At 34.3% G+C, this 15,294-nt stretch overlaps 1 protein-coding gene across 3 annotated transcripts in view; it reads right to left on the bottom strand.

Annotated features, from left to right (window-relative positions):
* TAX1BP1 (Tax1 binding protein 1) overlaps nt 1-15,294 on the bottom strand; it is a 75,861-nt gene that overhangs the window by 1,006 nt on the left and 59,561 nt on the right. For all 3 annotated transcript variants that reach the window (XM_010971545.3, XM_010971530.3, XM_010971537.3), the window contains 3 exons: nt 8,324-8,507; nt 7,841-7,989; nt 216-298 (listed from right to left, as the gene is read on the bottom strand). In XM_010971545.3, coding sequence (XP_010969847.2) covers nt 216-298; nt 7,841-7,989; nt 8,324-8,507 — 416 coding nt within the window. The remainder of the gene's footprint in view (nt 1-215; nt 299-7,840; nt 7,990-8,323; nt 8,508-15,294) is intronic.

Below are 15,294 nucleotides of genomic sequence, written 5' to 3' on the forward strand. Positions count from 1 at the left end.
AGGTGTTTATAGCCCTGGTCCTCAAAGGCATGCACGCATCAGAACCACGTGGCCGTGCTGGAACACACAATGCTGGGCCCACAACTAGAGTTTTGGGTTCAGAAGGTCTGAGGGACGGCGATGGATCAGACACATTTCTAACAGATTTGCAGGGGCCATACATACATTGTGAACTACTGGTAATTCAACTTCTACACAGGAAAGAGGAAAATTACCTGGGATCAAAGCAAAAGCCTGTTCCATGCCCATGTAAATGCTGACTTGGGGGATCAGGAGCAGTGGGCACATTCTCCTCTTCCTAGGCAAAAAATAATTTTGCAACTTTTGAGAAAAGTGAAACCAAACAGAAGTTCAATTAATTCAATCTAACACCATATAAAAGAAAATTACACCTTCAAAAACTTACTTCTTTTATCATTAAATTAGATTTCCATGTTAAGTTATGTTTGAAAGTAATTTCTTTTTACAGAGTATTTCACTATGAAATAAGTCTTACCTTGAAATAAAAAACATTACTCAGTGGAAGGGATGAGTATACTACACCTGCGTTTGTGAATGAAGTAGAAATCAGTAGACTTTCTGACCTATATGTAGGTAACCTTATTGACTTTTTAATCATTCCATACAGAGTGACTATTTTCATTAAAATCTTAAGAATGCATAATTTTTTTCTATTATTTAATAACTATTAGTCTATAGAACAGGCAGGATCTTCTTTGACAATATATATCCACTGCACTATATGTAGAAATTATAAAGGAAAAGTATTAAAATATAAGTTTGCATGTGTGTATGTTTTTCAGCAAATACACGAGCAAATCCAACTGGAAAACCATGTTAAAGCAATGATGCATCAAACTACAGGCCTCAAAAACCCTGTTTTAAAAAAAGTAAACATTCAAATTTAAATATCTAAAAATGTAAATATTAACAAAAATAAATATTAACAGGTTATCAAGGAAGACTCCTAAACCCTGTAAATCTGAGTTTGAACTGGAGAGAAAAGATTGTTTTGGATTTCCTTGCCTGTAATCCCTGGTGGTCATTTTTCAGAGATCTGCACAATGCTGCATCAGCAGCCAAACACAAACTGTCACTTCATATCAAAAGCAACCACATCATCTCAAGTGCCCATCTGTCTTCTTCAGAGCAGCTCTGCTAGGTGCTCTCATGTCATAAACAGCACACAAACAGGTAGGGCAGGCACTGATTACAGCAGGCACTACCAGAACTGCTAAGTAGCAGTAACGGGCTAAGTCAAGTCTATCATGGGAAGAGGTACCAGAAGAAAGTATGTGGTGGGAAATCAGAAGTGAACAAACAAAAGATAAACCAAGTTACCGTTTTTTGGGGGGTGGGGTGGGAGAGGGGTATGAGGGAGGGTGGGGTAACTTGGCTATTATTCTGACAATTATCCCCTCCTGAAAGGTCAACAAAAGGGGTGGGAGGCCTTTTTTCCCCATGTGCATCACATGAGAAAACACTTTTGTTTATAAATGATTCCTTTAGGATATAACTGGGCAAAAACAGGATCAATAACCTAATGGAGGATTGAGAAACTGGAGAATACAGGACAAGTACTTAATATATTTCAAAAATTAAAAGTCTAAGTAAAATCCAGACAGCTTTTAAATCTGTAGGTACAAAGAGGGAAGATAACAATAGTTGAATCTGCTAAGCTTAATATGTATGACAGGCAAATTGTGATGCTGTGTCAAATCAGGTGCCGGATTAGGCCTTCCAGCAACAGTATGTGTGAAACATGAATCTGCTTAAACAACTACAAATAAAATAGACAAAATTTTCTCATTTATCTTTTAAAATTTTTTAAATTTTTAAATGCTATTTAAGAAAGTGGGAGCAGATAAAAGGAAAGGTTTTCATATAGTCTACTTTTCAAAATTCCTGATGATAGATATTTATAGTAAAATACAACTGTTTAGGGGCCAAAAATACAGTGGAACCAAAAATCTGACAACCACTTTCCCCAGTTTTTTTGTAACAGCTAAGAGCTTACACCAATTTACTGCTCCCATGAATCAGCTAACAACAGTGTTTGTTACTATAAAGCTAAGGAGCTGGACTCAGACTAACCTTATGTCAACCCTGCTTAGAAAATATCTGAAGGAGGAAGACGAAAAGCAATTTATGCTTTCTAAGCCATATATAATTCAGTCATGACAAACCTACCAGTATTTTCTACCATTATTATTACCTAATAAAAGGAAAGAGGGACTCAAGAGTAGAATTCTAGATGTAATAATGAGACCTAAATCCTCATGAAATAAGAAATAGCCTCCTCAGTGAATAGTTCAAAACCAGGAAGTATGTAATAAATTCTTTGAGTCTCCAATTTATATAATAAAGTCTCTGGTGATCTCGACAGGCAAAATGACCGAATTTCCCCTCACAAATATGGTTGTTCTGATTAACTCATCAAGCGTATTTAGTTCATTGGTTTCCAAAATCATACTAGATTAAATATAACAAATCAGACTGGGAAGTGAGGCCATTAAGGCAGGCTACTAATGGCTACTAGTAAAGAGAAAAACAGACAAGAACCTAAGACATCCGACAGTATTTCAGCACTGAATCATAAAGCTTTACTACACACCTTAAAAGAATGTGAGGACATCATTCAGTTGAACTTACTGCTATAGAACCATGTAGTTTAAAATGGTTAAGATGGTAAATTTTATGTGTATTCCACCACAATAAAAAATGCAGTCGTGATCAAACTAGCAATACCACTCAGGAGCTAATCCCTGAGTTACACCATTTGAATCATTAGGATTCAATCAGCAAGTCCCAAACTGTACTGTGATTCCACCTTTGCCAGGAATTATTCAAAATATTTAGCTATCAAGGAGTTAGTAATGAGTATCAGTGAAGAAAGCTCCACCACTTAATAAAACTTCTACTAAGTTGATAATTATTACTTTAGTTCAAGAGCATCCTTTAAGACACTTATTTGCTGGATGGGAGGGTATAGTTCAGTGGTCAGGGTACATCTTGAGCATGCATGAGGTCCTGGATTCAATCCCGGTACCTCCATCAAAATAACTAAATAAATAAACCTAATTACCACCACCCCCCCAAAAAAAAACCCAAAAAACAAAACCTCCAAAAAACCCACCATCAAAATAAATGAAATACTTTAAAATAAGAAAGATACTTGCTAATGCCAAAATCAACACATAAAACAGAGTACCAATGACTGATTAAAACTAAAGAATTAATGTTTTTTAAAAAAACTTTATCCTTCATAACTTTGTATTATTAGGTAATATTAGTCAACATTCCTCTTTTTATGAGATGTTATTGTTTAAGCTCTGCCAAACATCCTTTTCTAGTAAATATGTCAATGAAGGAATATCAACATCACTGAATTATAACTATATAATTTAATGGTATTTAAAATATCAGTAAGCAAATAATTTTGTAAGATCTCTATTACTTTTCAAATGTTACTTTTCTCCATATTTAAAAATTAACTCAAAACAGACCAAAGACCTAAATGTAAAAGCTAGAACTACCTTAGATTAGGCAATGGTTTCTGATACAACAACCAAAGCAAAAAATAAAGAGGTAAATTTAACTTCATCAAAATTTGAAACTTTTGTGCTGCAAAGCAAACTACAAAAAGTGAAGAGATACCTCACAGATGGGAGAAAATATCTGCAAATCATTTACCTGATAAGGGACAAATAACTCTATTTTAAAGTGGCCAAAGGACTTGAATAGACATTTTCCACAAAGACAATATACAAATGACCAAGCAGCACATTAAAGATGCTCAGCATTATTAGCCATCAGGGAAATGCAAATCAGATTATGATGGTAGGCCACTTCACATCTGCTAGGATGGGCTTTAATCGAAACAACAGTCAAATCTGGGCAAAGATGTGGAGAAACTGGAACTCTTACCCTCGTACTCTGCCTATGGAAAAGTAATCAGGTGGTTCTTCAAAAGGATAAACACAGTTACTATATGACCCAGCAATTCAGCTCCCAGGTATATAACCAAAAGAACTGAAACAGATATTCAAACAACTTGTACCCAAGTTCACAGCAGCACTGTTCACAACAGCCAAAAGGGGGAAGCAACCTATCAATCAACGGGTGGATGGACAAACACAGTGTGGTAGATCTACACAACAGATCATTCAGCATTAAGAAGGAATGAAGTACATTCTTCACGCTAAACATGTATGTATGCTAAACATGAATGGACCTTGAAAACACTGTGCTAAACAAGAAAAGCCCATCACAAAAGACCTCATACTCTGTGATCTGATTTCTATAAATGACCAGAATAAACAACTCCAGAGACCTAAAGTAAACCTTCCCTGGGGCTGGGGGCCAGCATGGGGGAGATGACTGCTAAAGGGTACAGGCTTTCTGTTTGTGGTGAGGAAAATGTTCTAAAATTGAATTTGGTGACAGCTGCACAATTCTGTGAATATACTAAAACCCACTGAATTATATACCTTAAATGGTGAATTGTACAGTATGTTAATTGTATCTCAAAGCTATTACCAAAAATTATTTTTCTAAGATGATCTGAATATTACATAGTTTAGTAAGCAGAAAATACTTAAAGTATTTCTTTAGCTAAAATCATTAATCACAAATATTTAAACAGCCCCTAGTATATATAAAAGACACTGGACTACATGGTACATGGTAGAAAAGGTAAAATTCAGCATTAAGAGACGCTAACCAGAGATACAGAATCAGCTGGAAGTAAGTGTGTATAAAAAAATTAAAATAGAACAGTATAGAATTCATGTAATCCTTTTGATGAAGTCTAATTTATCTACTTTTTCCTTTGTTTGCATATGCTTTTGGCATCATATCTAAGAAACCACTGCCTACTACCACACTTACCTCTACGTTTTCTTTTGAATTTCATACTTTAGCTCTTATATTTAGGTTTGATTTGAGTTAATTTTTGTATATGGTATGAGGTAAGAGTCCAATTTCATTCTTTTGTATATAGTCATCCAAATGTCCCAGCACCATTTGTTCAAATGAGTATTCTTTCCCCACTGAAATGTCTTGGCACTGACAAATGAATTGACTATATTTATATGCTACTTTTGTAAACAGGAAACATATTGGTTATATTCAAAGTAAAATTTTAAAAATAAGACAATACAAAAAATGGCAAAATTTTTAAAAGGCTAACATTCAATGTACCATAACAATGGGAAACAGGCCTTGATTCTTTCAAGCAATAATTCTCAATAATTTTGTTGTCAAACCCCCTGGAGAATCAGATCCTTCTGAGAATAAAAACTAAAAACTCATCAGGAAAAACACACACACACACACAAATTATCTGTCTTCAGTTTAGGGGATCATAGTAAAGGATGCATGTGGGAAGCTGCAAACTACACATTAACAGAACATGTGAGCCTGTCTTTCAGAGATAGAAGAAAAAGAGCAAAGCTAGTCCAAGTGGAAGGAAACACTATACAAAGGCGTAAAAACAACTGGAAAGTGGCTTGTCCAATCTGATTCCAAGGTTTGAGAAGTCGTCCAGTGGTCAACAGCCACATATATCCCATTTGTAATTGAGGTTTTTTAAGAATGAAATAAAAATGACTTTTTCTTTCAATTCATGTGTATTTTTTTTCAAATGGTTACTACACATTTATTAGGAAATTGTTAAGTATTTCTTTTGGCCTGTGTGGTGCTGTTAAAAAAAAAAAATTTACTGAGATGCTAAAGGGGCCATGAACTGAGAAAAGTTCGGGAACCTCTAGGTTAGTCATTTGATAGGTTGATACACTGTAGTTAAAAACCACAGCTTCCACAGCCAAACTGATGAGGATGTACCCTTACCAGTGCTGTATGAGTTGAAGCAAGCCAGTTAATCTGTCTCTCAGCTTCCCGCATTACAGAGGTAGTAACAAACAGTTTCTACCTCATAGGACTGCTATGAAGAGTTAATATGGCTATATAGTTAAGCACTGGCTGGCAAATAAAACTACAGAAATGTTTGCTACCATCACTATCATCATAATTATGATGTTATTACAGTTACTGCAGCTATTATTATTAGGTAAAGGGGAGTGAGTCATACAAGGCCATTTTGATCTGATAGAAACCACAGTTTCTGGTGCAGAAGGGAGAAGACATGGCAGGTGTGTGACTGCAGGGGGCTGGAAGAGTAGGCTACTTCAACCCCGACTCAAAGGTGCTGGGTCCCGTGGCTGTTAAATACTTTCAGGGCAAAGAATCAGACAAAAGGAACAGATCAACTCAAGTCTGCTTTCTATTTTCTAACGTTTTAAAACTACTTACTAAGACCACTTCATTTGCAAGTGATTTTTGTTGTTGTAATGACAGGATTTTTTTTTTTTAAAAATACAGTCTGAATGTACATAAAAATTAGTTTCTGTCTAATGTGAAAAATCTTCAGACAGCAAAATACAATTACCAAAGGTGTGTGCCTATTAAAAGCCCTTCCATCTCATTACCAAATCTAAGCATGTCAGCAAATGAGCACAAGACTCTAACACTGCTTCTCATGGGTTTGCAGGAGGGCAAAGCACACAGATCAGAAAGAACATTCTGCTAATTAAACTGAAGCAGATGACTACGGAAGAGAAGGGCTTGTCACACGTAACATCTGTGCCAAGAATGATCAGATTAAATATGCAAAATGTGAAGCCAAGGTGTGAAAAAGCAGTAAGATGATATTCTAGACCTCAAATAGACTACAGAAGTTCTGACAGTTTTCCTAATTATTCCCAGTAATGGACATAGGAGGCCAAATGGCAGGAGGGAGAAATACATTTTTCCCCATTATGGGTGTTGAGCACTGGGGCTAAAATTATGCCTGTCTGAACACTGATCAGTTTCTGCAAAGGTTAATAGCAATTAAATGCAGCAAACTAGATTAAATGAGAAACAGGTCACGATACCACTGTACTTGCAAAGAGCACAATTTTAAAGTATTTCTTTAAAATTCATCTTCGTGCACAGGAAATCCAGAAAGAGCTGCTATGGGGAAAAGTATATACTAAATGGTGAAGAAATCTCTTAAATAAAATAAAAAGATCATGCCACACAAACTCATTCAATTCTCATCAATAATATGTTGCTGAGAAATCAAATACTAATGATGTCTATAAGACTATTTCTCTGAATAAGGAAACTATGGAACACAAGTTTTTCTTTTTCTAGCTAAAGATAATAGATAGAGTACACCTTATAATTTACAGTGGGATATAAACGCAAATATGAAAAGATGCACACCGAAGCATAACACTATCATTAACACTTTCCTTCTTCCAGCCTAGGACATCCTACAATCAAAAGAATATAAATTCTTTGTGATAATTTAGATTAAACTATCTGTGACTCTACCGTGTATTTGAAAGCTGCTAAGAGTAGATCTCAGAAGTTCTCAACACGAGAAAAAAAAAAAATTTGTAACTGTGTGATGATGGCTGTTAACCAGACTTGTTATGGTGATCATTTCACAATGTACACAAATATCAAATCATTATGCTGGATACTTGAAACTAATGCTATATGTCACTTATGTCTCCATTTTTGAAAAATTCTAAAGATTAAGTTAAAAACTACAATATTCTGAGGTCATTTTCCGAACTTCATCTTTTACTTTAGTATAAATCCTATAGTCTAAGTCTGAAGCATATTAATGGTTGATTTTTTAAATTTAAATACAGATTTTTCCAAAAATCAAGTAAGCAATCATGTGTACACACAAGCACACACACTCTCTCTTTCCCCACATATGTAACTCTCTACACAGGATAAAAAATAAAAAGGGACTAGCTCAGAAAACGGATATTCAATTTACTTTACTATCCTCAGGGTCTTCTAAACCATCAGGCCGACTAAGGTTTCGAGCAGGCTGGCTGCAGACAACGTTATCTCCCAGTCCCCAGGAGGGCACTCTCACAGGCGGCCTTTGGATTTCATCTGGGTAAAAAGCGCCATCTGCGCCATCTGGAATAAAAATTTTGGAAGAGCAGGGTGAAACTTGGCACTAAAATTAGAATCTGTGTATAACTATGATGAACAGAATATAAAGAACCATTTTAGTGCATCCAAAAAATGATGTTATTTTTATCCCAAATGATTCTTAAAAATAAGAACTATGTGTAATAAGCAAATACTCCTCATTCATGTGCATTGCTTCTAGATGAAGCCAGTTAAACATTAAAACTGCTTGTTATAAAACAAGATAGAGTTGACCATACCAACGGTTCTCTAATCCCACAAAGATACAAACAAAAAATTCCATATTCAACTAACCCCAAATCAAAGATATTTTAATAACCTCTTGTTTCCTGTGTCGCATAAGGATTACCATACTGCAGAACTGGTTGTGTATTTGGCACTGCAGGAACATGACCATTTTGCTCTGAGCTAGTGTTGCGATGCTGTGAGATCTGTTGAGGACTCTGGGTATTCTGACCTTCCATTTTCCTTTCTGCTTTATTTTCTATACTCCTTTTAAGTTCCTAAAATTAATAAAAACAAAGGTGAATAAGAAAAACAATCAAATACAGTAAGAACAGTATCAAACATTTAGCCAAAATATAACAATAAAATGATTTCCCTATTATGTTTAAAGTATACAGTAGGAAAGGCTGGTTCTCAACTTCTCATAAATGTCCCTTCCACATCTAACAAAAATCAGAAAGCAGGATAAAGCCCAATATATTTTCAAATTTAGTTGTGCCAAGAATACCCTTTTTATTGAGCTGAGGGGGAACTGTAAATCTCTTACAACTTAGCTATTAATAAAAATCGTAAGACAAAAAAAAAAAAAAACTGATTGCTTTCCTAGTAAAGTCTATCAAATACTTAAGAAACTTAAAAAAAACACTAATCACATATGAATTTTCAAAAACTAGAGGAAAAAACACTTCCTCAGCTTACTTTAGAAGGCCAGTATTATCCTGATACCAAAACCAGTGACATCATAGGAAAACTGCAGACCATCATGAATACTGATGCAAAAGTCCTTAACTAAGAAATCAAATTCAATATTAAAAAAATAATACATCATGAGCAAGTGGTTTTATCTAAGAAAGCAAATTTAGTTTAATGTCCAAAAATTAATGTAATTCACCATGTTCAGACATGGGAACAATAATATGATCATTTCAAAAAATACAAGAAGAAACACTTTATAAAATCAACAGGCATTCATGATTCTAAAAAAAGCCATCTACAAAAACCTACAGTGAATCTTAATGGTGAAAAACTAAATGGTTCTACCTAAAATCAAATATTAAAGCAAGGATATTAGCTCTAATCAGCTATTCAACATTATACTGGAGATTCTCAACTGTTAAGATTTAAACAAGATTAAGGCAGACAGACTGGAAATGAAGAAGTAAACTCATCTTTATTCACAAAGGATATGATCATAGGTGTAGAAAATCCTAAGCAATCTACTAAAACTAGGACAATTAACTAATTTACCAAGGTTGCAGTATACAAGGTCAATATATAGAACCAATTGTATTTCTATATTTCAGCAACACAACTGAAAAATGTAAATTTTTAAAAATTATATTTATAATAGCATCAATAGATAAAATTAAATGCTTAGGAATAAATTTAGCAAAAGATGAACAAGGTCTGCAAACTAAAAATAAGAAACATCACTGAGAGAAATTAAAAAGAGCCTCAACAAATATGGACTGGAAAACTTATTTTTATCCTATTAAGTTCCCCAAAATTGATCTACACATTAAATGCAATCACAATCAAAATTCCAGCAGGCTTTTGTATAAGTTGACAAGCTCACTCTAAAATGTACATGGACATAGAAAGGTCCTAGAATAGCCCACTTTTTAAAAGTAGAACAAAGTTCAAGACTAATTTAGCACAGTCTGATCAAGACTTACAAAACTATAGTAATCAGCTGAACATAAATTTGGCATAAAAACAGATCAGGGGCTGGCATAGGTATTTTAACATAAAGGGCCTGGTCGTAGGTATTTTCAGGTTTGTAGGACACACAGTCTGTCACAACTTCTCAAATCTGCCTCTGCTGTTACAGCCATAGATAAAACCTAAAAAATGAACGGGTGTGGCAATGCACTTTAATAAAGCCTTACCTACAAGTCAGGCCACAAGCCAAATCTGGATTGTAGGCCTTAGTCTGCCGACCCCTAATGTGAATCAGTAAAACAGAAAAAAGATTCCACAAATGCACACCCAACTTTTTGTCAATTAATTTTCAACAAAGATGCAGAAGTAATTCAATGGAGGAAAAACGTGGTCTTTCAAGCATGTGATGTTTAAAAACTGGTTATCTGCATACAAATAAAATTTGACTACAAATCATACTATACACAAAAATTAATTTTAAATAGATCATAAATCTAAATATAAGAGCCTGAACTATAAATCTACTGGAAGAAAAAAACAGGAGAAAAATCTTCGTAACCCTGTTAAGCAAAAATTTCTTTTGACACACAGAGCATGAGCCATTAGGAAAAATATTACTAAACTAGACTACTTCAAAAACAGAAGCTGCTCTTCAAAACATAATATTTTAAAAAATGAAAAGGCAAGCCACAAATTGGGAGAAAATATTTCCGATATACATAACAAAGGAATTGTATTTGAAATATATTTAAAAGGAAAAAAAACCCTCTTAGAATCAAATAAAACAAAGAAACCAATAAAAAATTAGGTAGACGATCTGAACAAATACTTCATAAAAGAATATACATTAATGGCCTATAGGCACATGAAAAGATGCTGAGCATCACTAAGCAATAGGGACTATTCAGAAAAAGACAAAAACACTATTTAAAATAGCCAAGACATGCATGCATGGAAGCAACCCATGTGCCCATCAACAGACGGCTGGATTAAGAAGGGGTGTGTAGAGATGTGTGTGTGTGTGGGTGTACATACAATGAAGTATTATTCAGTCATAACAAAGAATGAAGTACTACCATTTGCAGCAACATGGATGGACCGAGAGATTACTGTACTTAATGCAGTAAGTCAGACAGAGAAAGACAAATACCATACGATATCACATGTGGAATCTAAAAAATAATATGAATGACTTGTATATGCAAAACAGAAACAAACTCAAAGACACAGAAAACAAACCTGTGGTTACCAAAGAGTAGAGGGAAGTGGGGAAGGACAAGTTAGGGGTATGAGATTACAGACACAAACTCCCATGTATAAAATAGATAACCAACAAGGGATTTAGACCCATTATCTTGTAATAACCTATAATGGAATATAATCTGCAAAAATATTGAATCTCTATGCTGTACACCTGGAATGAATAATACTGTTAATCAACTGTACTTCAGTAAAACAATAAAAATTTTAAAAAATAAAAGCTTAATAGCATTAAATGATAATAATAAAAATAAAACACTAGTCATCAGGGAAATTAAAACAGGTAAATCACAATGAGGTAACAAGACACACCCACCAAAATGACTAGAATTAAAAACACAATACCAAAGGCTGGTAAGGCTGTAGAGCAAGCAATTGGAAAGCTCATATACTGCTGGCAAAAATGCAAAATGGCACAGCCTCTTTGAAAAACAATTTGGCTGTTTCTTAAAAATATACTTACCATATAACCCAGCAATTCCCTTCTTAGGTATCTACTCAAGAAAAATGAAAACATATGTCTGCAAAAATACTTGTAGGAGAATCTTCATAACAGCATTACTCACAACAGCAAAACATTAGAAATAATCCAAATGCCCATCAGCTGGTAAAAGGATTAATGTCATCAACTAGTGAATAAATTCTGTATGACCACATTTATATCAAATGCTATCAAATGCTAGAAAAGATAAAATTACAGAGTAACAAAAAGTAGATCAATGGTTGCCTGGGACTGTGAGTAGTTGGAGGAATTGACTGTTAATGAGCATAAGCAAATGTGCAGTAATGAAACACTCTATAGTTTGAATGTAATGGTAGTTACAGAACTATATATATTTGCCAAAATTCATCAGATTGCACTTAAAATGAGTGGATTTTATTGTATTTAACTTGTACCTCAATAAGAGTTGTTTTTTTAAAAACCATCAACCATTAACAGGATTTAAGGATGAAAATTTTCAGCTGTATAGTAAAATTCAGCTGATTTTGCTGTCATTCCTTGAGAATAGATGAGACTGTATGTTAACAAATTTTAGCCTTTATAAGTAGCCTTAAAATGGAGTAAATCATTATTATTGGGAGCAAAACTGGTAAACATGAAAAATGCAAGTCAATTTAGGTTTGAGAAGAGAAATGAGAATTAGAAGTTCCCCCTAAGCATGTGAAATATAACATAGCAAAGGACTGGTGAGTGAATGACTTACCTAGAACACAGGATGCATGTTAAGAGTAGGAGAAATGTAGCCTACAGCCATACCACCCTAAATGCACCCGATCTTGTCTGGTCTTGGAAACTAGGCAAGGTCGGGCCTGGTTAGTACTTCGATGGAAGAGAAATGTAGAAAATGCAGCTATAAACACAGGACGAAGGGCAGACGTGCCACACAGTTTACTACAGTGGGCCTAACAGAAATAGCACAGTGAAATGGTCTTAGTAAGGCTAATTCAGCAAAACTATACTGGGCACACTTGAAAGTAGAAACAAATAATCAGAGGGGCAGCATGACATGGTGGACTGGAGTCAAGCCAGAATTTGCTCATCAGCTTCATCACAAATAACCCTGAGGAACGTATCTTCTCCAAGCCTCCGAGGACTACTGAGAAACGAGGGGAGTGTTTAGAATACAGCAGGCCCTTAATGGATGTTATCTCCAGCTATGACTCAAAAACCCCAGATGTACCACTACAGTAATTCAGGATTCTGAAAGTGGCAGTGTCAACAGAGAAAGGCATGAAAGCAGCTAAGTTAGAAATGATAAAATACTGCTGCAAAAGTTTAAGCAAATCAATTTAAAGAAGTGCGGTTAGGTTCTTCAGGAAGCAAACAAACTACTTAAATGGAGTCAAGGGTTTCATCAAAAGATTTATGCATGCACTGATACAGTCAAACAACTTCACAGAGAATTCCAACCTAATAAAGAGTTTCCTCTAGGTTCATACTCCACTCCTCTACCATCAAAGATACAGTAAGTCCTCTGCAAACAGGATAAGAAAAGGAATAATAAGCAGCACTGATTCCTCATGGGAGAAACTGGAGGCAGGGTAAACAGAATACAGGGACAAGGACAAAATAGTTAGTGTGGTTGTTTGGCAAATCAGAAGACTGAACTCTGGACTTAAAGATTCTTAAATTTGCATTCACAATACCCCCTCTCAAAGGGTCTATGCTTAGAATCCAGGAGATCCATGAATTTAGATGGGAAAACAAAACTTACATCTTTTCACTAACTTCTAACTGAAATTTAGCATTTTCTTCAACTATGGATGCAAGCAAAACCACCACAGCAACAGTTGCATTAACTTCAACTTCATCACCCACAAAAATCACAGACATACTCAATTCATATTACACTCACTGCAGCCATCTCAAAGTAGCCTTTACATTCATCATTACTTTGAACTGATTGTAATTATTAGACATGCTAAATTTTACTTAGCATTTTAATAAATAAGCACATATACTACTAGTACATATATCATGAATCTGTTTTAAAATTTTGATAACTGTCTCTCATAATCTGTTTCCTTTGTAATTCTGTATATTTTGCTTTATTCATTTAAAAATATTTTCTGAAAACAGACTTTACCAGACTGTCAAAAAGCCCTTGAAACAAAAATGATCAAGAATCCCTGTGGAACCTCCCCTATCTTCAAAGATAAGCACAACGTGAGTGTAGCTATCTTTCTGAGCAAAACAACATTAACTGCTGATACACAATTCTCCTAAAACAAAAAGCCTCCACAATTTAAGAAACAGATTATGTTAAATGTCCTCTTTTACAGTTCCAGTTCCAGGGCACAGAATTTTGGTTAGCTGGTTTTGTCTTTGCTAGAATGCCTAAATCTTTTTTTTTTTCCAGGTCCCCAAAATGGCTTACAGTAGCCTTGGTTTTACAAATTACTGACAAGTTAAGGATGTCTCTGGTACTCCAGAACTGTTAAAAAGGAGGAATAATATATTGCTCTTATCTGCCAAATGTAGATGCTGTGAGAGTAAAGGAGAATAGACATTAAATGTTTTAAATTACAGAAAACTCTGTGAATGAGTTGTTCAAGATATTATATAATCTCATAACCTTTATTCTTTTATTACTTTCAGCCTCTAAGTTACAACAAAAAAGGTACAAATGGCAGTCTATATGACTTGTAAGATCAGCTCTTCAGGGTCACTATTATTTAATCATCATGGTATTATTATAGCATTTCATGAAAAACATCTACTAATCATTTATAAGTATATACATATATTACTCTTCCATTCTCAAAAAGAAAGCAGATCATCTGGAAAAATGAAATGCTGATTAAGAAGAATCACTAGTCAGGTACCTGATGTTAAAGAACATTTTGAAATAGTTTTACTTTAAATTTTTAAAAAAATTTTTCTCTAGTAATAGTTAATACAGTATTTCCCACCATCTTTTTTAAATCATTATTTGCCATGGTGCTTTTGCTTATTTTCTTTAATCTTCCTTTTTCAAATTTCTAGTAAGGGATTTATACAGAATACCTGGAAATAATATGAAAATGATAAATAATTCTGAACTGTAGTTTTGGAATGATATGAAAAAATACAGTACTTTAAGCTATATTAAGCTTCTAAATAAATTTAAATGGGTGGAGTTTTTAATCCTAAGAGATACACTAAATTACTTTTTTAATTTAAAAATAATTTTTAAATATATTTTTTCACAATACTAGGGAACTAGTTACTTAAAAAACTATAATGAATTTTTACTCACACATGTTCAGTACATATTTATTGAGTATATACTATGTGGCAGGCACAGCTCTCTAGGTACTAGGGTCTATCAAGAGCAGGAAACACAGACAATAAGTAAAATACATATTCTGTTAGATGGTGATACATCTGTTTTTCATTTATTCACTCAACTAACGCTTAATGATCATTTGGTTCATTCCAGGCACTATCTGGATCTAGGTTTCAGTGCTGAAAGATAAGGACTTATACAGGAATGGGGTAGCAGTACGGGCTCCGAGAAACACTGGTGGAGGAGACAAACATTGAGCAAGTTGCTAAAATAGCAAATAGAAATTCTTATAAATACAGTCTTTAGAAGTAATATGAAACTACAGTGTCACCAGTGGGAAAATCAAGAGTAACTCAAGAAGACAGGAAGTACA

The sequence above is a fragment of the Camelus bactrianus genome, chromosome 7, assembly GCF_048773025.1.
Source record: "Camelus bactrianus isolate YW-2024 breed Bactrian camel chromosome 7, ASM4877302v1, whole genome shotgun sequence".
In the NCBI taxonomy this organism is placed as follows: Eukaryota; Metazoa; Chordata; class Mammalia; order Artiodactyla; family Camelidae; genus Camelus; species Camelus bactrianus.